This window comes from Dasypus novemcinctus, chromosome 3 (genome assembly GCF_030445035.2).
Source record: "Dasypus novemcinctus isolate mDasNov1 chromosome 3, mDasNov1.1.hap2, whole genome shotgun sequence".
Taxonomy (NCBI): domain Eukaryota; kingdom Metazoa; phylum Chordata; class Mammalia; order Cingulata; family Dasypodidae; genus Dasypus; species Dasypus novemcinctus.
In genome coordinates, this window is record NC_080675.1 from 14,927,476 (window position 1) to 14,947,669 (window position 20,194).

At 53.5% G+C, this 20,194-nt stretch overlaps 1 protein-coding gene across 2 annotated transcripts in view; it reads right to left on the bottom strand.

Moving 5' to 3' along the window:
* The window catches only part of SLC24A4 (solute carrier family 24 member 4), a 158,455-nt gene that overhangs the window by 37,890 nt on the left and 100,371 nt on the right, over positions 1-20,194 (bottom strand). The window contains exons 3-10 of one of the 2 annotated variants that reach the window (XM_058292402.2): positions 15,421-15,497; positions 11,956-12,030; positions 9,348-9,432; positions 8,380-8,483; positions 7,608-7,682; positions 5,239-5,264; positions 3,731-3,784; positions 2,466-2,551 (exon numbers count right to left, since the gene is read on the bottom strand). In XM_058292402.2, coding sequence (XP_058148385.1) covers positions 2,466-2,551; positions 3,731-3,784; positions 5,239-5,264; positions 7,608-7,682; positions 8,380-8,483; positions 9,348-9,432; positions 11,956-12,030; positions 15,421-15,497 — 582 coding nt within the window. Of the gene's footprint in view, positions 1-2,408; positions 2,552-3,730; positions 3,785-5,238; positions 5,265-7,607; positions 7,683-8,379; positions 8,484-9,347; positions 9,433-11,955; positions 12,031-15,420; positions 15,498-20,194 lie in introns of both variants that reach the window. The other variant, XM_004475407.3, reaches the window with a different exon arrangement.

A 20,194-nucleotide genomic window follows, 5' to 3' on the forward strand; every position in this document is an offset into this window, starting at 1 on the left:
AGTGGGTCCGCTGAGTTGACCAGCTTAGAACAATATGGCGGCCGGTGGCCAAGGCGGGTCTGGGCCAGGCTGTGTCCAAGCCACTGAAAAACCAGCAAGGAGCGGCTGGAATCCCCTTCCTGCCTCAGTCCCTGGGGCCTCTTCTTGGTGTATTGTGTTCTTCCTTCCCTGACCAGCAATGAAGTATGATACAAAATATTTGTAAACATTTTAGAAAAAAACAAAAACTAAACAAAAAAAAAAACAACAAAGTTGTAGGATAAGTTGTTGTCCGTCCCTCCCAGCCCACAAAAAGAAAAGAAAACTGTCCTGGGTTGATATCATGAGCTGAGCGGCACAGCCTTTAAGAACATTTGGGCTAATAGAGACATTTTATCAGAGTGGTGGGGAAAGCTTTTTGGTCTCCTCTCCCATGAAGAGGTTTGGTTATAAACTTTTTGATTTTATGTGGGAAACATGAAGACAAGTTAACAGTGAAGTGAGGGCTCACAGTGTACGGGTATGTGTGTATGCATTCTTGAAAGTGTCCACCAGCCAGCGATCTGTGCATTCCTTTGGGGGGGAGGGGTGGGCTGGAGAACGTCCCTCTGGAGGCCAAGGACCTGCTGAGAGGAACTCTGAGGCCTTCTCCAGCTGAGGGAGTCCACGGCAACACAGTTAGAAAGGGCCAAGTCCCAAAGTCCTTGTTCTCCTCAGTTCCTCCAAAGGTGTTTCTGGAACCTTCCTCTTCCTGCTTCAAACCCATTTCTAGGGCACAGTGCACGGGAAGGCCTCACACACATGGCTGACCGGGCATCTTTTATGGGCAGCACGAGGCTGTGAGGGCAGGGGAATCCGCCAGCTCAGGCTCAAACACACAAGTGCAGCTCTCTGGGGGTCCAGGCCGGGCCCTCCTGCCACAGCCCCCAGGGCTGCCTGCCTGCCCTGTAACCCTTCTCTCCCTCGACCTTTTGCCCTGTGACCCTTCTCTCCCTCAGGCTCTGATTAAACACATTCGCCCCAGTAAGGACTGGGGGTGGGGGGGAGACCTGATCTTCCTTCCTTCCCCAGTGTCTAGTCTTCTAAATTTCTAGAAATTATCCTGGACTTAAAGAGATTTGGGGGCAAATAATGAACTTGTGGGGAAGTCGTCATTCTGAGGGGTGCAGGAGTGATGGAGACGGGGTCAGGATAAAGTGTCAGGAAAGGCCTCTGTGGGCAGAGGCCTCGGGGAGCCTAGATTTCCCTGGAGAGGGGAAGTAGCTGAGCCATACTGCCAACAAGGGGCGGGGGGCCTGGGGTGGCTCCTGGGGCTGACACCCAGGAAGTGGGCACTTTTCACCTGAAGGACCCACCCCTGGGCATCTCTCTTATCCACCCGGAAAGGTCCAGAGACCCTGAGGCGCTAATCTCACAGGAGACTGAGCAGGGATCAACCTCTGTTGGAGAGTCTGTGCCTGGGAACCCAGGAGAGGGCTCAGAGCCACTGTGTCTGCGGAGCTATGATCCAAGTCTTGGCCAAAGTTGCCTCTCCTTCTGGGGTTGTCTTGGAAACAGGCTCTCCCCTGGGGCAGCCGGCTCTGTATTTATGGAACACAGCAACAGGGTGGCTGTGCTTCCATACATGGCAGTGGCCCATGCTGCTCTGTCCCTAATGGGTGGGCCTCTGGGGCCGAGCCTTCTCCTCCACCTGAGCACCCGTTGCAAGGGCCTCCTCGTGGCTTACCTGGGGCAGGGGATGACACCCCTCCCCTGATGGTCTCCTGAGTGAAGGCCCAAGGGGCAGAGCTGATGCCCCCAGGTGTCCTACACACAGGCTCGGCAGGCCCTCCTGAGAGGCCCTGGTCCAACCCCGGCAATCGCAGATGGATTAAAGTCGGCCGAAAGAGGGCCGGCTCGCCCAGGTGGCAGGCCCAGGCGACTGCCCCGGGCTCTGGATCCTTGTGGCCTGGGGATTCCTGCTCAGCTCCCCGGCTGCCTTTCCCGGCCTTCTGTTTCTTCTGGCAACTGTTTGCAGTCCGAGAGTAGGTAGGTCCCTCCAGGACAGATGGCACCTGGCATTGGAGGACCTATGGGGAGACCCAGGCCTGCTCTGCCACCCCCAAGCCCTCTGCCTCGTGGCAGGCCTTTTCCCCAAAGAGAGACAAACGCGTTTCAGGAGAGCCAAACAGGGCTTCGAGGCTTCCGCAGGAGACTTTTCAGGGATGTGACTTTATTTTTTCTTTCCCGGTGTATTTTCTGACCATCCTTCCCCCTACCCCAAGCAAACACTAGGGGGCAACACCTCAAACATATTCTCCCTCCTTGTTCAGGTGCTTGGGCCAGAGGGAGTGACAATTTGGAGTGTGTGTGTTGTGGTGTGTGTGTGAGAGAGACAGAGGACAGAGTGGCTCCAGTCCCTCGGCCCACTCCTGTCTGCTCAGCCTTACCTCGCCGCAGCAATGGCACGGAAGGGTCATCAGAGCTAACATCACAGTAATCATTACCATCTTCCAGCTCGTTGCTGACTGGGTTGCCATTTGCAATGGTCTTTTGTTTGATGGTGAAAAAGGCTTGCATCTTCACGTTGTACCTGGAAGGGTAAATGAGGGCATCGGAACAGGGGGCAGCCCCGGGGGGGGGGTGTTGTGGCACTGGTGGGGGTGGAGGGCTGCTGGGGCCTTGCCCATCCTATGCACGCAGTCAGCCTGGTCGGGGGGTGGGGGGGGGCTGCTTCAGGGAGGGGGGAAACTGAACTTTTCCTGACAGGACCCCAGGGACAACCTGAGGCCAGGTCCTATTGAGTTGTTAAGTGGGCTTCCTCAGGGCACAAGGGCCCTTCAGCCTCTGAAAATGACTCGTCCTTGCTTCCTGCAAGGCACAAGCTGGTCCTAATAAAAAGAAGTTGAGGCCAGCCTGTGGGGCGGGCTGGGAGAAGACAGCGCCTGGGCTATGCTCTCTCCCCCAAGCAGCAAATTGTGTTCCTGCAGGCGGCTCTGCAGACAACAGCTGCATTGCTCACAGCCTCCACGGGAGAGGAGTCCCTCTCCATCGCAGACCCGCAGGCTGACCGCCGCAGGGAAAGGCACTCCGCGAGGACATGGTCTAAGGACACTCTTGTAAGCTGACAGTTTGTCACCCATGTTTATAAAACAGGTAGGGAATTATATTCTCGTAAAAGTCAGGATTTGTTTTAAATTACCCGTGGAGGTCTGAGGAGGAAGATAAAATTGAGCGTGCTCAGCTCAAGGGTTTTTCTGAGATGGTGCTGACATGGACAGCTTCCGGAAGGCCTCAATGCTGCACAATCCCAGGGTACAGGATTTGCATTGCCAGTGCCGTGAGTGGCACCCCCTGCGGTTGCGCAAGGCAGCAGCCCCAGAGGATGCGTTTAGGGAGCCTAGAGCAGAAGCCAAAGCTGCCTGGCTTCTAACGAAATCTACTTAGGAAATCAAGTAGATTTACAGAGTCAGCAAAAAGAGCGGCCCCTCTAGAGCACGGAGAAACGGCAAAGAGCTGGGGAGGGGAGGTGGTCCTGGCTCGCTCATTTGGGGAGCACAAGGCCAACCGGCCCGACCCCCCTGGCCCGGGTGTGGACAGAGCCCCAAACACGTCTCCCCATCTCTCTCCCACTCCAGCCTTCCCGACAGGGGTGCCCCCCAGAGAACTGGGGCCGGCCACGGTGGGTGCTGGTCTCCTGCCCGAGCCAAAGGCCAGAGCTTGCGGCAGGACAAGGGTCAGCGGCCAGGAGGAGGAGAGGAAGGGCACTTACTTCATGATCAGAATGTAAAACACGTACAAGATGATGAGCACCAGGCCTTCCCACCTCGGAGAGAGAAACAGGTAGGGTCAGGGGGAGGAAGGGGGACGTCTGTCTTCCCTCGTCCCCGTGCCCAGCCCAGGCCCTGGCTGCTGGGCAAAGGACCCGGGCCAGTAGCTGCCCCCACGACCCAAAGCCGTCTCGGTCACCGAGAAAGGTCGAGGGTGGGTTTACTCACTGCAAGGGGTCAGTGGGACCCAGTTGGAGCTGGCTTGGGGGCAGCTACCAAGAACTGGCAGAGGGACAGAGGAGGGGGGACTGGACCACCACACCCTAAGAGTCGGAAGATTGTGGCCTGGAGCCACACAGCCTCCAACCTAAGAGACCCCTGGTGCCCCGAGATCCTGGACCAGATGCTGGGGGTGCAGGAGGAAAGGCGCCCACATCCCAGAGGGTCCTAAGAACCGACTGCAGGCAGGGCAGGGGCCTCCTGGGCAACGCAGCGGGGCAGGGTGGGCGGGGGTCTCCTGTGGGCGCAGACCCCAACCCCACACGCCGCAGGGATTTCTGTGGCACCAGCCACAGGCTTTAGAAGGTCCGTTCATCTGAAGGCCTACTGTGCGCCCCGCAGGGCTACAGGCATTTCTGGACCTCTTCCTTGGCTGACACAGACCCCTCAGCTAGCAGGGCCAGAAAGGGCCGTGACAATGATTGAAACCTCCCCCCACCCAGAGAAATGAGCACTTTCCCAGGGTCACACAGCAGTCAGGGGCAAGGCTGGGACCGGAAGCAGGGTCTCTGGGCCCCACAGCACACAGTTGCTCACACCAGCAGCTAAGGTCTGCAGCCAGACCCCCCTGACTGTGCTCCCACAAATAATCACATTCAGGATGCGGAATCGCTGTCCATGAAAAGGAGTTTTTATGGCTTCTTAATGTGCAATGCATTTGTGCCCTGTAAGAGAGCACAGAAATTATCCTTCCTTTGGAAGTTGGTGCTTTATGTGTCTAACTCCCTATACTTTCTTCCAACTTATTTTTAATTTTGCTTTTTACAGTGAGGCCTGCAATTCACTTGGAATTTATAAGGTGTGAAGGCCTGATTTGATTCTCTATGGATCTTCAGCAGCATTTGAGACCTCCGTCCCTTCCTCGCTGCCTTGTCTTCCACTTCTGTCACATCCCCACATTTCACAGGCTCGTGGGCCCACTTCTGGAGCCTTGGTTCCAAATTTCATATGGGCATAAGCTCGTCCCTCTGCAAAATACCATATTGTTCTCCTTATTTTAGCTTTCTCAAATATCTTGATATCTGACAGGGAAGGAATATTAAGGGAAACAATTTTTGTCATTTAGAAAGGATAAATAAAGGCCTGTCTGCTTAGAACGATACCATTTTTACCTTAACAAGTTAATGAGCTTATGCTAGTGAGAAATAATCTGAAAAGATGCGATGAACCCAAGAAACAATGATACTGGAATAAATAAGAAAGGAGCAGCTAAAAGCAACCTTTAACTTACCACACAATTTCTTCATCATATATGAACTGGAAGACAAAAGAAACAAAGGGGGAACATTTTTATTCCAAAAGAAACACAAAGGCAGACCCCTAAGCAGATAGAAGCATCACAGATTGGCCTGGCTGTGTTTATTACAGAAAGCCGGCTCCTCTTGCTCCATTTTGGGTTTCTCAACTACTAAGATATCCAGGTTTATGTAAGGTGTGTGTGCGGTTTTCCTAAAAATAAAGACGAGCGACCCCCTTGGAAGTTCGGGGGTTCTGTGGATGAAGGCCAGCTGCGCCGGATGGAAGGGAGTCAGGGGTGGAGCTGGGAGAACCCGAGGCTTCCTAAGACGTCCTGGGAACGGCTGCTGTTCCACAGTCCCCACCTGCGTCGCCCGCACAGCCATCGGTGAAGGCTTCTTCTCGGTCCAGGGGAGGACCCCTCCAACTGCGCCCACAGAAGGCGGAGAAGGCTGCTCCCCGCCCGTGGGCCACGTGGGTGGCCACCAGTGATGCAAGGAGAGCCCGGGGGCCGCTGTCTGCGCTTTGACCTACGGCCCCCCTCTTCCTGCTGTCACGGTGGGCTCTGGGTATCCCACTTCTGGGGACTCCCTCCGGAGAGGGCCATCCTAGGCCGGCAACGCCACGAGGCTCCCCAAAACTCAGCACCGTGAGGGAGCAGCACTCATCACTGGGAGGAAGCACGGACCCCAGGGGCTCTGGGGACGTTTATGGGGCCCTCTCAGTTTCTGCTGTGAGAGGAGGGCTGCTGGCCTTGGAGCGGTGAAGGCCAAGGGTGCCGGGCAGCCTCAGGCCCGTGGAACAGCACCGCCCGATACAGAACGTGTTCCACAGCCGGCACCACTTTTAGTGTCCTGCTAAACAGTCAGGCCAGTGGAAAACGACGACCTGAGCCTAACGGCTAACTCCCTTTTGCAAATACGAATGATTTTTATTTGGTTTCACTAAATAGCACGGCACAGGACAGCAGCGTGCATCTGGCGCTGTCAGGCGCAGCAGTTTTCCGTATGGGGGCGATGTCTGAATACCCCTTTGGGCCTTAGCCAGTGTGGTCATGTGCAAGTGTTAATGTACTGAGAGGGAGTCCATTATTATAAATTGCTTTTGCTTCTCCTTTATATGATTTCATTTTTGGGTGGTAAAGGGGGTTTCTGGAAGGCAGCCTCAAAGCTGGCCCCCCAGGAGCCCACCTCCTGCTATCCAGGCTGGACCCAGCGACTCGCTTCTAAGAAAAAGATGGCAGAAGTGATGGGATGCCACTCCAAGACTAGGTTACTAAAATACCCTGGTGGCCTCCATCCCGAGGGCAGCCCGGCTGCTCTATCGGACCTGCGCTACGGAAAAGCCCACGTGCGCGGACATCTCCAGCCAACTGGCAGCGAGGACCCGAGCCTGCCAAGAGCCAGGCAAGTGATCCTGAAGGCAGATGCCCACCCAGGCAGACCTTGGGATGAGAAGCTCCTGGCTGATACCTTCACGGCAGCCTCGGGAGAGACCCTGAGACAGAGGGCCAAGCTAAGCCATTCCCCGATTTCTGACCCACAGAAAATGGGTGAGAATCCAGGTCTGTTGCTTTAAGCTATTGAGTACTTTGGGAAATTTGTTATGCAGCCATAGATAACGAATACATGGGACCTGACTGTCATACAAAGATGGCTCTAGGTCTGGTAAGGGGGAGAACTGCTGCATCTGCCCTCCCTGAACACAACCCGCCCTGGGGGTCATCATTTGAAAGCTCTTTTCAGATTGAAATGGTTCCCCTAGGATGACGCACTCCTCCACAGGAGTCCAACTACCATGTGCTTCAGGCACTGCCGTGTGCCAGGAGGCTGCCTCGTCCATGGGGGGCCACCAGGACACGCAGGGTTATTTGCCCCTATACTAACGGGCCCCAAGTAGCCCTGCTTTAGCTGCTGTCCTTTTCCATCTTTCTCCTGGGTCCTCCCGTGCTCCCACTGCTCCCTCTAACTGCTCTGAGCTGGTCCTCTCTCTCTCTTGCTCCGCAGTGAGCTGTGAAACCAAAAATTCTACTTTTTAGAGCTGGATCTCCCCCAAAATAAATGAGTCCTAAGGCAGGATCCAAAGGGCCTCTGATGAGCAAAGTGCTGGAGTCTAGCCAGACTGTGTGATGGGCATGCTGGCTTTCCCAAGGCCTTTTTGCTTTCTAGATGATGCTTGGATTTGTTCGATGAACAAAGTCATAGAACTGTCAGGGAGGCGGGTCAGTGGGACTGCAGGAGACCCCGCTGCTGGGTGACATGGGTTCTCTTGCTCTCACACAGGGTAGAGATGGGCAGGGGTCCTGGGCCTTAGCAGGGTCCCAGCCCACCCGCCCCCAAGGGTAAGGGGTGAGGGGTAACTCACCGCAATAAGCACTATGACAGACAGCGTGTAGTACACGGAGTCTCGACACACGGCCCACCACGTCAGACGGACCACCTGCCGGGGAAAGAGGGGTGGGCATTGCTGCATGGGGGCCCCGTCCCCCACCCAGGCCCCTGCAGCTGCCAGGTGCCCCGTGGAGTCCCAGAAACAAAGGTCATCATTTACTCTCTGTTCCGTTGGGGAAACAGAATGAAACCAAGCCCTGTTCTTAAGGGATGACAAAACTGCCTCCTCTTCCGCCAGCAGCAGAGACCAGAGGCACCTGCTCTCTCCAGCCAATGCTGGAACTTTCTGGTAGTAACTGGATGCCCCCCATCTCCCTGAGCCACGGTCTCAGAAGTCAAGTCTAATATTCCCGCCATGGGGAAAAGGAAGATGCTAACGGGGACTCAGGAAGGAGCCAGGTTCCTCTTCCCTGCTGGGGAGGCCAAAGCTCGGCCCCAAATATTTCCAAAATCTAGCTCAGGGTCAGGGTCCCGGGAGGTGCCTCTTATACGGCTGGTGGAGAAAGCCAAACTTGTTCCCGCCTCTCAGCCCCAAGAATGTTAGAGACAGAAGGAGAGCTGGATGTCCTCTTTCCCCAGGAGGAAATGGGCTCGGGGTGGGCTGGGGGCGCACTCAGGGCCACAGTGCACTACCAGCTCGGTCCAGGCCGGCCCGGGGTGTCCCCGCTGCCGGCCCAACTCTCCACAGCTCACACCCCACAGCTAGAGGGCGTGCGTCAGCCAGGCTGCGGGGAGAAACCACTGACCTGCCCGGCGAATAATCCACACACTCCGATGATACACAGGATGTTGAACACAGCCGATCCCACTATGGTCCCAACCCCGACGTCTCCGTGGGTGATGAACACGCCTGGAGAGGGCAAGGCACACACGCTGGCCCCGGGCCGCCTGGGAGGGCCGCGTGCCCCCGAGCCAAGGGGCTAAGACCCGGGGAGAACAGCATACCCAAGAGGTGGGGCTGCCCTGGCACCTCCGGCCCACCCTCCCTGCCCCTTCCCATTTGGAGTTGATCCTGGCATATGGTGTGAAGTAGGGCTCTGCTTCCATTCTTTTGCATATGGACATCCAGTTCTCCCGGCACCATTTGTTGAGGAGACTTTTCTTTCTCATTGGGTGGACTTGGCACTCTTGTCAAAAATCAATTGGCCACAGATGTGAGGGTTGATTTCTGAGCTCTCATTTCGATTCTATTGGTCTTTGTGTCTTTTCTGGAGCTAGTACCATGCTGCTTTGATCACTATAGTTTTATAGGAACTTAAAAAAAAATTTTTTTTATTCTAATAATATATATGCAACTTAAATTGTCCCCCTTCAACTACAATCAAATATATAATTTGGTGCCGTTAAATCACGTTCACAATGTTGAGTTACCATCACCACCATCCATTATCAAAACTTTCCTGCCATTTTCAAACAGCTTTCTTGAGCTATAATCCACAAGCCATAAAATGGATATACCTAAAATATACAACTCAGTGGTTTTTAGAGTCTTCACAGAATTCTGCAGCCATCACCACCATCTAGTTCTAGAGTTTTCATCACCCTAAAATGAAACCCCGTTACCCATCAGCGGTCACTCCATTCCCTTCTGGCCCTACTCCCAGGCAACCACTAAACTTTGTTCCCCAGGGAAACCCTCCCCAGATGGGGCGGTTCAGAGGGCACAAATGCGCCCCTCTCCAATCTCGTGTCTTGGGCTGGAAGGACTTCTTACCAATGATGGAGGCGAACAGCTCCGGGGTCGAGCTCCCTGCAGCCATGAAGGTGGCTCCAGCCACATCTTCGCTAAGATGGAGTTTCTGAAACAGAAGGGACACAGGCCCTCAGGCTGTCACGTGGGGGCAGCGGACACACTAAGTGGACATCCAGAGGCTAGGAGAGCCCAGGGGAGCAGTGCTGTGGCCGCAGCCGCACCGCTCAGCTGGCAGCAGGCGCTGTGGGCAGCCCTTCCTCCCGGGACCCCGAGCCTGTGCCCCTGGGGCTCCCCTCCTGCTGCCCAGTCCCTGTGACCTGCTCTTCCCACTGCTGGTCTTTTCCATCTTTGGAGCCCCAGTACCTGGAACAGAGTCTGGTACACGGTGGCATTTAACAGGGGCACGGAGCAGTCCACTGGCCATTGTCTGCTGTGCCCATGTGGCTTTGGGTGCCGGAGGGCCCGCCACGTGTCTGGGTTGTGGGACCAGGGGCCTCGATCACACTGCCTGGGCTTTGCATTCTAGAAAGCTCTCTCAATGCCAAGTCCTACAATGGCCGTTACCAAGACGGAGACCCAGAGGTCCTCCCTGCAGGGACGAGCCGGCACAGGACAGTGCTGGGAACCTTTTGTCAGGCCCACCCTGCTTGGCTCGGCTCTGTTCTGGCCAAGGAGGCCCATCCCCTGATCTACAAGGTGGCGCTGGGTGCGTGGGGGAACCCTGGAGAGGCAGGGGCCGTCTGAACGGCAATGGGAAGGCACCTTCCCAGCGTGCTCAGAGGCCCTCTTGGGGCAGGCCGGCTCAGGCAGGCCTCGTGCCTCCGCTCCACCTCCCAAAGCACTGGACTCTGCAGCCACCGAGGACGCTTATCTTCCTTCTGCCCAGAGGCTCAGAGCTCCAGGCCGCCTGACGCTGGGAACACGCTTGTGCCTGACTGGTGGGGACACAGCACCGAGCCCCAGGGTGGAAGCCTCCCACCTTAACCCCGCCAAAGAAGATGGCTCCACAGAAGACTCTCCACCACCAAAGCATCTCCAAGGACTTTCAGCGGAATCCAAACCAAGCTACTTCCTCTCCTGCCTCTTTCCTCCAGGCTTGATGGAAGCCGTTCCTTCCGCCTGGAACGGCCATCCCTCTGTCTCTGCTTACTGAAATCCTTCCTCCTTCCAAAGTCTGGACCAAATGCCACCTCCTCCTGAAGGCCTTCCTGGATGTCTTCCCAGCAAAGATGCTCCCTTCCTCTTTTGGCTCCCCAAGTCCCAGTTAGCAACTGCCCACCTCCTGCCAAGGCAAACAAATCTCTCTTCCTCCCTTAAAAGGGCACTCCCTCTGTTGTCTCTCACTGAGCCACTTACATCGGTCTTGCCTCTGTATCCTGAGGGACGCGGGTGGCGCTGTGGGGTACATGCACCTCCACGGCACGAGGCCCTGTGCTGCTGGTCACTCTTCCAGAGGGGCAGGGGGCCCAGCCAGCCACTGCGGCCTCCACAAGCTCTCAGCCCAGGGCTGCCCAGGGTGAGTATGCAGCAAGGGTCAGCTGATTGCTCTTCTCCCCGAGGGCCACCTCCAGAGGGCAGAGGAAGGACAGGCCACGCAGTGACCACCTTCTCCTCCAAGCGCCCATCCACGGGGTCCTCGGGTCCCAGCTCCTGGGCTCACGTCCCCAGCAGTCATCTCCTGGTCTAGCCCTAACAATAGTTTTCTGCCTCGATTCTCTCACTGACGAGTATCTCAATAAAGGTGGACCCGCGGCTAGATCTAAGGGGAGGGGAAGGGGTGAGGACCCCCTTCTCCCCATCCCCCCTTCGTAGGTCTAGGCTGGGGAGGGCAAAGCCCTTACCCACTTTTGCCAGATCCCCGTTTAGGAGTCCCAGGTCAACAGTAGCCAGCTCCTGCCCTGTGCTCAGGTTTCCCCGCCCTGACACCAAGTGTCCCAAGATGTGCTGGCAGCAGGCTAACATCTGGGCGGCACGGGTCCCTAACCATCTGGAGGATTCCGTTTTCCCAGCTGCAATCTGACTTCAAAGAGCTGGGAGATTTCATGGGGACCTAGTGTGGTGACACCCTGAGAGTCTGCACAGGTAGATGTGGCAAACAAAGGCAGTTCTCCTCTTTGACTAGATGCCAAAAGGGAGAGAGAGACTGGGGGAGAAATAAGAAAAGAAACTAAAAATTAACAAAATAACTAAAGGGGGAAGCGGGTCAACCTGCAAAGGGAATTCCCCGCCGTGGTGGTTCAGTATCCTCCCCAGGTGAGGGCTCCGGGAGCACAGAGCCCACCTGTTACCAGGCTCTGCAGCGGCTTGTGGGAAACACTCCCACACAGGCTGCCGGCCTGGCTGCCGGCCCCGCCATCCGGGTCTGGCATAAATGCCGGCGGCCGCCGTGGATCCAGAGGTTCAGCGTAATGATTTCATGCTGGGAGCATTTCCATCTGCCAGGCCCCAGGAGATGACGCCAGCCTGCCGGAAGGCGCGGCTTCGCCATGGGAGAACGCTAAGTGCCCGGCATGACGGTCTTTCCCAGCGGGCTGTTTCCCACTCCCAAGCCTGGCGTTGACCTTCCACATGGCCTCGATCCCCACCCCTAAAGGGCTTCACCAAGGGGGCCCAGGTCCCTCCCACGCACCTCACAGATCTTCTCTAGAGACGGAACGAAGAAGTCATCACACACGATGGCCAAGGCATAGAACATGTAGAGAGCCTGCGGGGAAGAAGGGAGAGGCGGAGAGTCAGCGAGGGGACCTGCCGCAGCTTCTGCCCCTGCTGGGGGGCGGGGTCCACCAACGACTTGAACCAGGCCCCGGGGCAGAGGCCAGCTGGACAGAGGGGGGCTGGGAGGAAAGCTCCAGCACAACAGAGACCTGCTCCTTCAATCCTCTCACTGACAGATGGGGGACTGAGGCCCAGAGAGGAGAAATGACTTGCTGAGCAGCAGAGGGGACAAATCCAGGCCACCTTCCCTGAAGAAGCAGCAGGCTACGCTTCCCAAGGCAAGTTCCCACCCGAGGGTATTTTCCTGACTTAAAATAGTAACAATCCTGATTTGTCCCTCCCCTGACCTTAGGAGGTCCACAGAATACAGTCTGGCCTCTAATGCTGATTCTGGGGTTAATTTGCCCTGTGACTCTGGGTAAGTCATTTCCCTAGGACTCAGTTTCTTTGTCTATTTAATGAAGGAGTAGCAAGAGAGCAGTAGTTTTAAAACGGGTTTATACGTGGAATGCTTCCCTGCCCTGCTCATTTCTTCCGCCATCCAGCAAGTCTTCACTGAGCTCATCCTGGGTGCCCGGCCCTGTTCTAGGCCTCAGGGATACAGCAGTGTGGGTGCCAGGAAAATTCTCTGCCTCATATAACGTATCTTAGTGGTGGACAAACAGGCAAATAAAGTACCTATAACTGCACGGAAGGAAAAGAAAACAGATTATGGAATCAGAGTGCCCACAAGAGAGGCTATTTTAGACAGGGTGGCCAGGGAAGGGCCCTTCCAAGGCCATCCCAGCAGAGACCTGGACGAAGCCAGGGAGCAAAGCACACGAAGTCTTAGGGGAAGAGTTCGTCTGGCAGTGGGGACAGCACGTGCAAAGACCCTGTGGCAGCAGCATGCTTGACACATCTGAGGAACAGTGAGGCCACCAGTGCAGGCACAGCAGAGCGATGAGGCGGGCAACAGGATGTGCGGTTGGAGGCTAGGACTAGGATTTTACTCCCAGCACTGGGGAAGCCATTTCTGTTTTCAAAAAGTAAAGCCACTGCCTTGTTTGCAAAAGAGAAAGGCTAGGCTGCTCCAGTGAAAACAATGTAATATTCCACTTCATGATTAATCAGATTAAAGAAAGGGGAAGGTATACCTGCAGCCCAGGAATTTGTGGCAAGTATCTACGGGAGTCTGGGTGTGACTATCCCTGGACAGATAAAAGTCCTTATCTTTTCCCAGGGAGCCAAAGGAAAGAAATAGCAGGAATATGAATAAAAGAGAGAGCAGGAGGTGGGAGAGACCTTTCTAGAAATCTCAGGATCCGCACTTGAATTTGCCCCCACAGCAATTCCCTCCAGCCTCATCTCACTGACAGAGGGTGCCTGTGAGGCTGGCAGACCACCCACTCCCCTGATGCACCCCAGAAAACCTGGAAAGTAAAGAGAGGGGTGTGGGATGGTGTCTTAATTCCCACTGCCGGGGGCCAGGTATTAAGTCAAATCCCAGCCTCTGCTGCAAGGCTTCCTGGTGCTGCAGATGAAACTGGCTCCGGGCGGAGAGTCTGCGCTTGCTCTAAAGAGGAGGGTCAGACAGCAAATATCTCAGGCTTGGCAGACCAAACATTTTGCAAGAAAGCAGCCAGAAAAGGGCGGGGCTGAGCTCCAATAAGACTACCTTTACAAAAAGAGGTGGGTCCTTTAAAAATAAAGAAAAAAATTTACTAAAATAAAAATAAAGAAAAAAAAAAAAAAATAATAAAGAGGTGGGGTTGGCTTCGGCCCTTGAGCTACAGTTTGCTGACCCCAGGTACTCCCAGGTTCAGAAAAAGGTTCTGTCTCAGCAATGCCATGATAGGAGGCAAGACCACAGAACGAGGGACCAGCTAGCCAAACCCACACCCCCTGAGGCAAGAGTCAGCCCAGAGCAAAACGGCAAAGTCAGTAACTCTACTGTGGATAAACTACAGGCCTGTCATTCAAAATGTGCCCACAACCCCATTCCCACCTTCATTTGCATTCACGGTTTCCCCTGTCAATTAAAACGTCCCTCATTCATTATTCCCTGGTTATTACGATGGGGAATCTCATATTTCCCTTTCTTAATTATCTCTCACAAAGGCTCACACTTGATTGGATTTAAACATACCAGCAGGTGACGCTGGGTGGCCAGGGACGCTAACGAGGTGGAAACCTTGCTGTGTGGGACCTGAACTAGGTAAGCAAACCCTGACCACCTTCATCGCCCCGCTCTGTACCTGTGTCGGCAAACTTTCTCCACACTGGGTCAGATGGTGAAAAATTTTGGCTTTGTGGGCCATAAAATTTCTGCTCCAATTGCTCGGCTCTACCAAAAGCAGTCATAGATAATACAGAAATGATTGGGAGTGGCTGTGTGCCAATAAAACTTTATTTACAAAAATTGGCAGTGGGCAGCGGACTTGGCCCAGTGGATAGGGCATCCGTCTACCACATGGGAGGTCCGCGGTTCAAACCCCAGACCTCCCTGACCTGTGTGCAGCTGGCCCACGCGCAGTGCTGATGAGCACAAGGAGTGCCGTGCCACGCAGGGGTGTCCCCTGCATAGGGGAGCCCCACACGTAAGGAGTGCGCCCCGTAAGGAGAGCCGCCCAGCGCGAAAGAAAGTGCAGCCTGCCCAGGAATGGTGCCCCACACACAGAGAGCTGACACAGCAAGATGACACAACAAAAAGAAACACAGATTCCAGTGCCCTTACAACAACAGAAGCGGATAAAGACGACGCAGCAAATGGACAAGAGAACAGATAACCAGGGGTGGGGGAAGGGGAGAGAAATAAATAAATAAATAAATAAATAAATAAATAAATAAATAAATAAATCTTAAAAAAAAAAAAAAGGCAGTGGGCCAGATTTGCCTGTGGGCCATAGTCTGTCAACCCCCGTCATAGAAGAGACTTTTATCCACAACTTAGGCTTGAACCCATTACTCCCTTTTGAACTGCTCCTTGAACACTGTTGGTCATCAAGATCCAGCTAAACCTAGAGAGAAGATTGAGAAGTACACTAACATTTTAAACTGCAGTTCCAAGGGGGTGGTATAATTTGGGGTAATCCTCTTGGGAATAATGGTGGCCAGCACTGAGAGAACGCTTAGTAGGTGCCATGCCACGTCTGTGCACTTGACCTCATGTGGGGTAAGCGCCATCACCCCCATTTCATAACCAGAAAACAAGGCACAAGGAGACCTGTGCTCTTGTCAGGGCTCAGGGTCACTGGGCATGTCACCCAACATCAGTGAGACTCAGGTTCTTTGTCGGTGAAAGGGTCCAGCGTCTTTTCTGCTTGTGCTGTTACAGGATTAAACGAGATCTCTAACTTGCCAAGTCTCCTTGGTGCCAAGCAGGCAAGGCTGCACTTACCCCAAGGATGTGCAGCAGGACAGCGCCGTGCTGGCGCTCCTTATTGGAGAACAGGTCGGTGGGAAACTCGTGGATTGCTGGAAGACAAGAGAAGATGACAGAGTTTTAGTCTTCAACAGGCTCCCCGAAAAACTCACTTGGGATCTGGAAATCTGCCGTGGGATGTGGAGCATGCCTGGCTTTGGACTGTCCAATGAGATGGCCAGCTACTTCTCAGTCCAGGGAGTGGCCATGCTCTGGGCAAATGCTGCTGGATAATGGATCATCCATAAATATTCTAGTACCTAGAGTCGATCGTGTTTTAGATAGGTCTTAAATTAAAAAAAAAAACAAAACAAAACATGAAATTCCCATCCACTAGGATGGCTGTAATAAAAAAGACAGAAAACAAGTGTCATTGAGGATGTTGAGAAGTTGAGAAGTCAGAACCCTTAGACACTGCTGGTGGGAATGCAAGCTGGTGCAGCTGCTTTGGAAAACAATCTGGCAGTTAAATATAGTTACCATAGGACCCAGCAATTGTACTTATAGGTATACATCCAAGAGAACTGAAACATCATGCCCATACTACAACGTGTCCACAAATGTTCACAGCAGCATTATTATAATAGCCAAAAAGTGGAAACAACCCAAATATCCATCCACTGATAAATGAATATATAAAATGTGGCATATCCCATAACAGTGGAGTGTCATTCGGCAATAAAAAGAAAGGAAGGACTGATTCATGACACAACACTGAAAACATTATGCTATGTGAAAGAAGTCAGAGGCTGAAGGTCACATGTTATATGCTTTCATTTAACGAAATGTCCAGAATAGCAAACCTATAGAGACAGAAAGTAGATGAGTGGTTGCCCAGGACTGGGGGGTGACAGTGGAAAGGGGTGGGGGGTTTCTTTTAGGGGAGATGAGAATGTTGCGTAATTGACTGTGGTGACGGCTGCACAATTTTGTGAATATAGTAAAAGCCACTGAATTGTACAATTTATAAGGATAATTGCGTGGTATACAAATTATAGCTCAAAATTTTTTAAAAAAGGAAACAATGAAATCAAAAGATGACAAAGAGGTGTTTCCTCAGAAAGTTAAGTGTACAGAATTACCATATGACCTGGCAAGCCCACTTCTAGGTACATACTCAAAATAGTTCAAGGCAGGAACTCAAACAGATATTTGCACACCAATGTTCACGGCAGCATTATTCACAACTGCCAAAAGACAGAAGCAACCCGTGTGCATCAACCAATGAGTGGTAAACAAAATGTGGCATATACACACCATGGAATATTATTCAGCCATAAAAAGGGATGAAGTTCTGATATATGTGACAAACTGGATGAACCCTGAAGACATCGTGTTGAGTGAAATAAGCCAGACACAAAAGGACAAATATGTATCTCACTGATGTAAAACAATTAGAACAAGCAAACTCCTAGAGTCAGAATCTAGAATATAAGTTAGCAGGGGAGGGGAAGGGGAAATAGGGAATTTAGGTTTAAAATGTACAGGGTTCCTATTTGGAATGATGGAAATGTTTTGGTAATGGATGCTGGTGAAGGTAGCACAGCATTGTGAGTGCAATTAATAGCACTGAACTATATGTCTGAATATGGCTAAAAGGGGAAATGTGAGGTTGTATATATGGTAGAAGAGGAAAAATGAGACCAAAAAGTCCATGGCGCAGCACTACCCAGTGAACCAAAGTTAGAGCAGGGACTATAGAGAGTAGTTTTTTAAAAAAGATGTCAAAGAGGAAAATCAGGGGACGTTGACTTGCTCTGTCCAAGAACTGGATCATGTATCTCACAGAGCTTCCTAGGTGCTTCGCTCACACTGGGCTCTGCTACAAAGGCCATTCCTGTGCAACGGGGGCCGAGGCCGTGGGGCAGGCACGTCCAGCTCAGGAATACGGGCCCAGAGTCACACCGCCAGCTTCAAACCTCAACTCATTTACAGGGGCATGGTCCTTAACCTCTTTGGGCCTCAGTTTCTCATCTGTAACATGGAGAGATTGATTTTAATAACCAACGTTACTTCTAAACTGAGATGGCGATGAACGGTTTCAAACCAGCCCTCCCTAGACTTCCAGGCTGCCCTGCGCAGTCGGAATCCTTAGGTGGAAAACTGGAGAACCACGGCTCGGTGAGAGACCGAAGAGCAGGCTGATCTCCTCCCACCGGAACCCTTCCTGGCACCTCCCGCACCCTCAGGAACTCAGGGACAGGCATTCCGTGCAAAGCCCCTTCAGCGTGTCCACGGCCCACCAGCCCCTCTCTCAATCTCTCCTCCCACCTACTCGATGGACGGGAAACAGAGGAAGAAAAACAGATCCAACGAGGAAACCGAGGCCCCGAGAGGTCAAGTGACATCTTCTGGATTAGGGACAGCAGCCCTGACGCTAGCTGAACTCCCCTTTGGCAGAGCACTCGGAGCAGGAGAAAGGGGTGATGGGAGGGGAGGCAGAGGCTGGGTCAGAGTGGAACCCGAGGCCACGGTGGAGCGAGGGAGGGTCAAGGGCTGAGGGCGCCGGGCCCTGGCCCCCTCATCCCCTGGACCTCCTTCAGGCCCACCCTCCTGGCAGGTGCGCTGCTGCCTGTGGGCGTGCTGGCTCGGGTGACAGGCCCTCCTGGGCCCCGAGGATGCCGGCAGGCACCGGCCCGAATTCTCCTCTTCCGAGCTCTCGCCACCCTCATCGGTGGGCAGTACCTGATACCTGCAACTGCTGTAACTCCAGCTGCCTCTCAGGACGCAGGGCGCTCAGTGGTAAAGGAACGCTTGCTTCTCGTGCACCCCCTCTCCATTCGGCATGGCTCATGGGTAAGTGCTTTCCGAACAACCCGTTCCTGAGCCCCAGACTGGCAGCTCCCCGGTCAAATTCCTCCTGAGGCCCTGGTCCCCGTCTAGCCCATCATCACTCATTCTTATGGTCCCCCAGCTAGACTGGAAGCTTCTGGAAGGCAGGATCTGCAGCACCCCACTGACCATGCATCCTCAGCACCTAGAACAGGCCTGGCACAGAGAAGGTTCTCAGTAGATCATTAATAATGGTGGAAGCAGACATGGCTCAACTGATAAGAGTGTTTGCCTACCATATGGAAGGTCCAGGGTTCAATCCCCAGGGTCTCCTGACCATGTGATGAGCTGGACTGCATGCAAGAAGTGCTGTGCCATGCAGGGGCACCCCCACATAGGGGTGCCCCACGCACAAGGAGCACCCCGCAAGGAGAGCCGCCCCGTGTGAAAAAAGCGCAGCCTGCCCAGGAATGGCACCGCACACACGGAGAGCTGATGCAGCAAGATGATGCAACAAAAAAGAGATGCAGTTTCCCAGTGCTGCCTGATCATACAAACGGACACAGAAGAACACACAGCGAATGGACAAAGAGCAGACAACGGGGGGAAGGGGGGAGAAATAAATAAAATAAATCTTAACCAAAAACAATCAATGGAATAAGCAATGGCAAAGTATTAGTAGCAAAAATCATGTGTATCATCTTTTTACCACTGCGGATCCCTCGGGTACCTGGAATGATGTCCACAGAAGGTGCTCAGTAAGTGCTTGTTTTTAAAAAAAAATCCTTGCTCTGTAAATATATTTCATCTGAAGGTGATGGCTTCTCTTTATATGGAAACTTCTGTTTTTAAGATTAGATTCTTCCAACAAGACACAGAAAACATCAGTTCCCTAGACACTCAGAAAATGTTCCCACTTTAAAACAAGCAACATTTAAGGAAACAGATTCCTTCATTTCTGATTTTTTTTTTTTTTTTTGTAATCATACTTTAATAGAATGGCTGCTGCCTATTCAAGGGCATAGACTGACGTCAAGGTTTGTTGACTCCAAGACGGAGAACTGTAAAGGGAGGGACTCAGCTCCTGAGGCGGGGATCTTGTTTCCAGGGGAAAGGTATCTGTCTGGGAAACTTCAGGGCAGATCGAGAGACATTTCTGCCATGAAAATCCGAGACATTTCCTTATTCTCTGAACAGTACGTTGGGAGCTGGTGATTTATCCTGGGAATTCCCTGAAGAGCAGAGTAAAGCAACACTCTGTTGCTGCTGTGGACACGGCACCTGGTGCTTGCAGGGAAGGCACATGGGTTATAAATGGCTTTGTCCTAGTGGGCACAGGCTTCTGGTTTGGCACTCCCCAACCTCTGAATCCCCCGTTGGGTGCTGGGACGCTGAGGGAGGAGAGCAAATTCCACTCTTGACCTTCACTTTGCACAAAGAGAGTAACCAGCACAGCCACCAGCTGCTATAGACCCACCGTGCTCTGTACCCACCAAATCTTCCCCACACACCCTGAGCCCACAAGGCCGGCTCTGCAGCCCTAGGTGCCCCCTGAGGCTCAGGGAGGGGCGTGGCCAGGGCAGGAGACCCGGCCACAGAAGCCAGGACTCACAGAGGGACCTTGCGGAGCTGCCGCCAGCACTGGTGCGGTTTGGCAGAGTGGAAATCCCGCGGCACTGGGAGACGCCGGAGCAGCGCTGGAGCCCTGGCTCAACCCTGCGTGAGCGTGCGTGGCCCTGGTGGAGCCATTTAATCTCTCTGGCCCTCGTGGCAAGCAGCTGCAAAAATGCAAGGCGTCGAGAGACTCAAGGTGATTGGGGGTGGTGGCCCCGGTGCAGGCGTCACCGGCTGCAAGCTGGCCAATGGCCACCCGATGGCTGCTGAATTCTCCAGCTCAGGAGTCAAATCATCTAGAAACCAGTGTACGGGCGGTACAGACCACAGAGCACCCTTAGCAGGAACGCCACCCCACCCACCT